The sequence below is a fragment of the Ylistrum balloti genome, unplaced genomic scaffold, assembly GCF_031769215.1.
Source record: "Ylistrum balloti isolate Yb309-2 unplaced genomic scaffold, AGI_CSIRO_Ybal_v1 Utg369964, whole genome shotgun sequence".
Lineage (NCBI taxonomy): Eukaryota > Metazoa > Mollusca > Bivalvia > Pectinida > Pectinidae > Ylistrum > Ylistrum balloti.
The window spans coordinates 289,902-298,656 of record NW_026782060.1 but is presented as its reverse complement, the minus strand read 5'-3'; the positions used below and the strand labels follow the sequence as shown (position 1 = coordinate 298,656).

The 8,755-nt window shown below is 35.8% G+C and overlaps 1 protein-coding gene and 1 pseudogene across 1 annotated transcript; both read left to right on the top strand.

The window, feature by feature from the left end:
• Positions 1 to 2,330: 2,330 nt before the first annotated feature.
• Positions 2,331 to 4,948, top strand: LOC132547621 (F-box only protein 39-like; annotated as a pseudogene).
• Positions 4,949 to 5,643: 695 nt separating this feature from the next.
• LOC132547614 (centromere protein V-like) lies at positions 5,644 to 8,512 on the top strand. The gene is made up of 5 exons (XM_060211398.1): positions 5,644 to 5,675; positions 6,980 to 7,087; positions 7,325 to 7,394; positions 8,015 to 8,129; positions 8,341 to 8,512. Exons 2-5 carry the CDS (start codon positions 6,993 to 6,995, stop codon positions 8,478 to 8,480), a joined length of 420 nt encoding a protein of 139 aa, XP_060067381.1. The 5' UTR covers positions 5,644 to 5,675; positions 6,980 to 6,992; the 3' UTR covers positions 8,481 to 8,512.
• The last annotated feature ends 243 nt before the right edge of the window (positions 8,513 to 8,755 follow it).

Sequence of the window (8,755 nt, the reverse complement as noted above, 5' to 3'; positions counted from 1 at the left end):
CTCTTTACTAGCCCAGTAAGTATGCACTCCATGAACCTTTGACAAGAAAAGATGCTAGGTTCTAGGCCTCATTCCACTTCAGTGGCTGTCCTCTCCCCTTTTCAGGTTACTTATAATTACTTTAATGATATAGCACCATCTAGATCGGAGGAGATGACAAGGTAGTGACCATGGCGTTGTTGACTGTTTTTAGATGTATACATATTTTGTAAAATGTTGTTAATTTATTTGATTTCTACAATGTTGTTAAATTTCATGTTTATTAATAAACCAATCATGCAATCACATTCATTTGGCTTTGTGTAAATATTTTTCACCAACAGGAACACTTAGATTCAGCAATTCGGCAATCGTTTATTGATTAATGAATGCTTTACTTACACTGTAAACCAAATAACTTCAAGGAATATTGGAAAAAACACCAAAGTGTATTTCATCCGAAACTACAAAACTGTATACTTGTTATTTTTTCGGAACTAGTATGTCGGGTATTGGGGGCGGTGTTCCCTGCTGGTGCCACCTGTTCACAGGGATGACATTAGCTTCAGCAATAAATATGAGCTAATCTTTATCAATGTCATCTGTGTTTACAAGCATGTAATATGTGCTTTCTTGTATTCACTTCATTTACTGACGGTAACGTAGTTATTGAGTATATAATTTCTCACTCTAATAAATGACCAAAATACAGCCAAATTGAATTCTTGCTGAAATTACCAAATTTACTGTACTTCTTTGAAATTATAACGACTTTCAGCTTGTGGTAACCCACAAGAATACTGTTTAAACTTATATTGTAATATTTTGACGATTAATTTTCCAAGACAAAAGAATTTTCGAACCCAACAAGACGTAGTTGAAGGTGCCAATTTTTATAGTGGCATTCACCTAAACCTTTTGAATCGTGTACTGGTGTTAAAGGGATTTTATCTAATCGTGACTAACACACCACCACTTTTACAAGAGTTTATGACATCTTCGGAGTTAAGTTTTAAAATGGTAAAAAAAAATGCTTCACTATTTTCACTGGTTTTCAAAAATACCACGTGCATTCACTTCGATGAATCGTTGTATATTGAATTTGAAAAAGGTTATTATTTAATACTTGTAAAAAAGAATTAAATTGGTACATCTGGATACCCAAAAATATCAACAGGACCTCGGGGATTTAAGCAACGTTACCACCATTGTTCAATCGGGTTTTGTAAAATAAGAATACAAACAGGACCCCGTGCCTTGGTGATTCCACATCCATGGTCATTCTGCGTGTCACGTTGCTTTTCGACAAACTTTGAAATGTCATTTTATATACACATTGATACTGGATCAACTTTAAAACGTCTCGTCAATTTATGTTGAAATTCAATAAAACGGCTATAGATTCAATTAGAGAAAGGTTATTCGTCTATCACTTCTCATATTCTATAATACAAAATTCAAAGCTAACTTTAAGCCCGAGCAATGTCGAGAAAACTCCGTCACACCGCATGTCTGCAAACCTGAAGGACGCATATCTACATTGTATATTTATATCTGTAACTGATACTTTCACGAAACGTACATCACGGATTTATATATATCTAAGCCCATGCGTACTTCGATCAGCATCTAATCGTTTGGAAATATTGGTCTACAACTAAACTCCACGAAACATTTATCTATACTATACATACTATACCTCCCTTGACACTGCCTAACTTTGTGTCTTTAGTCGAATGTTCACCCGTATCAGGAAGGCTTTGGGTTCAATTACAGAAGTACGATTTGCTATTATACGGTCATGGGTTGATCAACAGGCACCAATAAAAGAAAGAATATGTCTCTAAAGATCGAAAAAAAAAATTTTAAACAGAAAAAAACGGAACCTTTTGTTTTACATAAAAATTATTTTAATGTTAAACTTCATGTTTAAATTATGAATCAGGCGGTGTTAAATCAAGTTGGACGCTTTGAAATTATTAATTATTGCTGATGATTAACGTAAGATATTATACAATCACCGTTAAATATCTCTGAGGTTTATATAAAACCCGAAGACGTTGTAATTATGATGTTATATGACTACAATGCGTACGTTAAAAAGATGCAGCACATGTTGCAGCAATGTTATATCCATCTATTCGATGATGAAATATAAATCGTGAAAAATGTACATCTTAAAAATCACATTAATACAGAAAAACCATAACCTTATTCGTGATATCTATTGGGTTCCTTTTTGCTTCATGATTTATTTTAAGAATTTGTTGCGTTTTACATCCTATGAGTTTGCGCCATTTATTCCGTGAATTATGACGTTATTGCGTAACACGTCATAATACTCGGTTGTAATGGCGGCACCAGGTAAACAAGATGATCTCCGCCTCGAATATTTAGAAGAGGACGACGTCTTTATTAACAGCTGGAAAAACCTACCTGACGTTCTAGTAATACAAATATATGGCTACCTTAATGACGAGGCCAGACTACACATGGCATGTGTCTGCAGACGGTGGAGGGACCTGTTTTACACGCCGTCCTTATGGCGACGCAGACGGGTACATTTCACGGGGTTGAAGGCGGAAAACAGGGCGAAGCGTGAATGCCAGTACATCAGTACCATGGGCAAGCACCTAAAGACACTTAAACTTTCATTCGGAAAACCAACATTTAGATCGGTCAAGGTCATTGCGCTAGCAACTGAAACTTATCTAAAACATCTGATTTACGACTCAAAATTACGACTTACCAAGTTTGTGTTGCATCACATGGATATGGAACATTCTTGGCACTTCTGGATATCTCGAAATAAAGTTATAGGGACTTTATGTAGATTGTTCAGACGACTTCGGTATCTGGAAACCGTCAGTGTCGTTTCCTGTAGGCTGTCGTTACACGAAGGATGTCGTTTACTGGAATCGCTTGGTCGTGGATACGCTGGGAAGACGCTGAAAGTGTTATCTGCAGACGATTTGTTTCACACAAGTGTTTTGCCTATACGTCACACACGGTATGTAAGTACGTTGTCCAAATTTTCCGGTCTGACGCAGATCTACGTGAACTACGGATCAATCAATTCCGATATTTTGGACTTATTTGCCGAAAATCTAGGCAATATATTACAGAAAATAACGCTTTCAATAGAGAGGAATGTAAGTCATATTGTTATCCCGTCTGAGGTGTGGAAAAACTTTACCGAACATTGTCCATATGCTGTGGTCATTGCCTACATATACGTAACGGGACAACGCTATGACCCTACCGCACCGCTAGTAAAGGGAGTTCCAGTCAAAGAATTGTATGTCGTGTCGTGGGCGTTGATTGCGACGCATGATAACATGCAAGGACAGATTCCACTTCTGCTACGACACATCGGACGGACGTATTCAAATACTCTAGGTGGGTATGAATGAAGCGTTCAATGGATAGTACACATTTCAAACATTTTCATCTGATAATGAGGAGAAAGAGATATATTTTGTTAGAGACGACATGTGCTATTTGAAAGACGGTGCACAGTTCAATTACTTAAAGAAAAAAGAATGAAAATGAAACAAGGGTGTAAAACGGCTGTAATACAAAATTGCAAATGCCTGGGTACGTGTAAATCGAAAGAGGTTTTGGGGTAATTAGATTGAGTGTTCCGGAAAGCACAACCGGACTTTGCTTTTAGATAATATTAAGTAATGTTATGTCCATTCATATGCATCCGAGGAATCACCATGAAAACACCATGCACAAACACAATAATTATAGAGGATCAATCATATCGAGCTTGAAGGAAAACATCGAGAGATATATCCGGCCTTGCCAGTCGTCCAGCGTGATTTCGACTGAGAACGAGATAAGCAGGTCAAAACATGAACAGTGTCTACCCAGAGTTGTTGTTCGTTACAATGGGCTATTCGTATGTTAGAAATATAGTTTTAAGAAACGCGACAAGTTAGTTTTATTCAAATAATGAAATATATTTCATTGAGATATTTAATATTTTGATGAGATATTATAAAAGGTATGTACTGAAATAGACATATATTTAAAACAAAAGAAAGAAATATCATTTTAACGTAATCAAAATGTATTACATAATTTGGGGTAACACAATGATGATAGAAAGTATCACCTCTGTGTAATGTAGACAAAGTTGTTTTAAAGCGATAGTCTTTGAAATAAATTTATATGAAAAATTACTCACGGTGTTTGAAACGACAACAGGACAATTATACAGGAAATTTATTTTCCCAGAACACCTAACCCTTCAGCTGGACCAAAACCCAACAATAGACAGAGACTTGCTATAGGTATTGACCACGTGCCGGAAGATGAGACATATACATCTATGCTGTCACCTGGCTGTTCCAACTATCGACAAGATACGCCTGCTGTTGGTACAAAACATCATCCGTAAGTGTTGATTTGAATAAATGTAGCGTAGCATGAGTAATAATTTGTTGTCATTATTGTGAATTGTCCTGAATTACGGTGATGATAAGTAAGTGATTTCTACGGTCGTCGGAGATTCGTTCTGTGCGTTTTTTTTAGATTGCACGGTCAGAATCTTCAAATGAAGTGAACGTAATTATTTTTTACGATCTATACTTGACGAAAGTGAAGTCTAAAATGCGAAGTAGTATAAATGGAGATATCAGAAAAAGTAATTATGAAGAAAGAAAAGATCTGATTTCAGACTTCAGCACGTCCTACGAAAGCAATCAGCAGAGATTGCATTGTTACGACTAACCGTAGGGGATAGCATTAGTCTGTATGTCAACAATTTACTCCAAAATACTGTTGTTTTCGGAAGTAAACATTTATGTGCGACTGATTGATACCGACACATAAGTTTTTCACCTCCGTTTCAGATTTTCACTCTATGACATTGAACATACACGGACTGAACGAACAAGAATGGTATCAACTGCGACAGATCCAACGATCTCTTGTCGACGCTATCAATGGAAGGTGTTGACATCGTGTTAAACATGTGTTGTCATCGACGGAGCCTTGGTAACAAAACCAAAGTCCACATTCTTGTTTTATATGTATGGAAATAAATAACATTTGCATGCAGTGTTGTGTTTCAATTATTGTCTCTGGTCGTGCGAATGACACCCATGTTTAGGGTCAAAAGGGTTATCGATGTTAATTTCTAAAAGGTTAAAGTTCAATCGATCAACTTGTCTAACAGCTGTCCCGATACTAGTATTTTACCAGCGCCTTGTTTCACTTGGATCATACAACAAGCGATTACTACGTTGCGCATCAAACATTGTATCAAAATAAGTAAAGCTTATGGAATTATCAAGAATTATGAAACTTGGAATGAGAACTTTATACACACATATGTAGATTCATGAAAACGGGAAACGGCACTGTAGTCACAAATTACGATATACAATGTACTGGTATTTTTAGCTGTCTTTAAAAAAATCCGATGTCGCAAGGTTGGTCATGTCTCAATTACCGAAATTTAAAGGTTTGTTTTAGAGAAAAATGTATGTAAGTAATTATTATGTCTTGTAGCTATAAAGCGAGTGGTTATAATTACTGTTTACGTCAACAAAGCTGTGGAAGTGAGTTGGCATACATGATGTATTTCAATACTAATTTTTCCCTGTGGTCTCTTCTTCTGCCGAGAGTTATTTCCCTTACTTCAATCCTTGAGGCACGACCTAGTTTCTACTCCTGCGTGTCAGGTAAAAACTCTCGTGTTTACTAACACGTAGCCCAGCAAATTGTTTAGGATTGTATTCTGTTTTAGTGTTAGTTCAGCAATATCTATAGTTGAACACATGCCTACTACACGATACTGTATTGTCGATATCAGACATTGTTTAAGCTTATGGAGAAGACGTGCTATCTGACATTCTAAAGAATATCACGGCTTACTGGTTTTGTCAAGCTTGATAAAAATAACTCAGACTGTCGAGTGTCGCCTGGTACATGTAATCTAAAACACAAATAGTTGACATGGATGATCTACTCCGTATTTCACCCGAGATCATAATTTAGTAAATTCAGTGTGTGTAATACATGTAATTATTTAAGTGTAATCCAATACATTCAACTCGGTAATGTACGGAAGCGTATTCCGGCCACTTTGTGTTTTATTTTAACTCGAAATTTCGATCATTTCGAGTAAGTAATCCGAAATTTCGAGTTAGTAATGCAAAATTTTGAGCTATTAATCCGAAACTTTAAGTAAATTTCAGTGTGTGTAATACATGTTTCGCGTTGCTAATTTCGAATCAAAATCTCGCGTTGCTAAAATTTCAATTAAAAATTCGAAATTTCGAGATAAAATAAAACAAAACGTGGCCGGAATACGCTTCCGTAGTAATGCTATTTGCTCGAGATATTTACATAACTCATTTATCGATTCTTGAATAACTTCCTTGATTAGAAATACGCGATATCGTATCGGCTTTTGTCCCTTTATTAAGGCGAAATATTTATAATCCCTTTTACGAGTTGATAAATAGTATATAGTATACGGAAAAGTAGCACACTTACAATTGATGATACAGGACACGATATAAAGTTTTACAGAATTCGTCTGTAAATGTTTTATACATCTAAGAGATCAAATACACATTATCACAAATTTTGTACGATGTCCGAAAATTAACGACAATTATTTATTAAATACGAGTGTTTCCCATTGGTATTGCTTGACTGACACGACGGTTGTCACGAGCAAAACATTGCTATAAAAATTTGTACCACTGTGATTGGGTGCTGTTTTACTTCTTAATTCTGCGGAAGTGACCACACTAAAACGATTAGGGATATCAGTAATTTCATCAATCGGTGATAGCATTTATTCATTATGGTGGTGACTATATTCAGACATTTTGGGTGATATCGCCACAATAAATAGGTGATATCAATAAATTATTTGGAGATATCATTAATTCATTATGGTAACATCACTTGGAGAAGTGGTATAAAAAGTAACATGGCACCCAAACACTGTATCGTTGTGTATTATATAATATAGCCAGGTACCAAACATGTCGGACGATGTGAAACATACCGGCGGATGTCATTGTGGAGCCGTCAGATTTGAAGTAATGGCACCAAGGAAAATTCACGTATACGATTGCAAGTATGACTGAAAATATTTCTGGTTTATTATTATTATTATTGAATATGTATTAAAGCGCTCTTGAGAATTTTAATATCAAACAAACCCCTGAATTGTAATAATGATAAAAATTGACTCCGTATTGGTTTTTCCCTAGAGACTTGTAACTTGATATCTAAGATAAAAAATTGTTGAAGAATGATAAAAAAAATCAGCCAAGGGTATTTGTTACTTGGAGTTTTATTATCTCTTATCTAGCTGTTCCATCTGTGCTAAGAAACAGAACAAACATTTCATTGTTCCGGAGTCGAAATTTAAACTTCTCCAGGTAAGTTATTCTTTGTCTTACAGGTATGATATATCATATATTGTCCCATACATAGAATTATCTCACAAAAATGGTGCCTTGTCCACGGAGTCGATGTTCGGTCCTATACTACTGATGTTTGCCAGTTCATTTTTACAATACATTCTTTGCATATTTTGGCAAAGAAACGACAAATATCATAGCGATGGCTCCGAGTGATATTTGTAGGTATTTATAGGGTTAAGAAATCGTCCAATTATTGTCTGCCAACTCATGTATTCAGAGAAATTATAGCTAAGGAGAAATAGCTGTATTGAGGTTAAGGGTTTGGTATAGACGTCAAACACAATTTCGCTATCAAGTAGTTCACTTCTCTTGTAACTGAAATAAAAACATAATGATGTACAGCACCATAAAAAATTTGTATCATGTATGGAAAGTCCGGTTTTATTTTTGTCTTGGTCGCGGACAATACCAAGACAAAAATGAAATTGTCAGTAGTCTGAACCCTTCGGATTAGGTATGACTATATGCCCAACAAAGGTAAACGCCTATTTACCAAGAACATTGGCAATACATAATAGCTCGTTTTGGTATATATTTGTATATGTCAAATGTAAATTGTATTGTATTGTTTATAGGGTGCCGAGAGTATAACAACGTACACATTCAACACTCACAAAGCCAAACATATGTTTTGCAAAGTGTGCGGAGTCCAGAGCTTCTACAAACCCCGATCCAATCCGGACGGGTACGGTACGTCAATAACAAAAATCATGTCACACGGGTAACAAATCTAAATCTCGCGTATAGTAATATCTGGTAATCAGTCAGTGATGTATTTTGTCAGTGATGTATTTTGTCAGTAACACGATCACTATCGAACGACTTCAAAGTAAATATTGGACGGTTGTGTTGTTTACATATAGAATTATAAAATTGTGATATTGTTTTATCCATTAATCAGGAGTGTGTCCACACTGTATAGATGATGGTACAATAGAGGACATGGTCGTGGAGACGTTTGATGGTCAGAATTGGGAGTCGCATATCGGCACCACGGACATCAAGAAATGGTCGAAGGAGTCAAACGCATCGAACCAGTAGAATCAGTTCAGACACCATTATATCATACATTCATAGCCATATTGTACAAAGTTGTAATACAGATTTAAAGTTTTCCTAGTCCTCATGTCATTTTTTCAATACCAGTGGGATATGCACAGGTGCCCATATACTCGTATTAAGGAGTGTATTGACAGACGGCGCTGGTAATTGTTGCATATATATGTAATGTTGTAATTCTTGGACTTTTTACCTCTGTCGATTAGAAATGTAAATAAGCAGGTACATACACGAGCCATTTGTATCTTTAAAAGAAA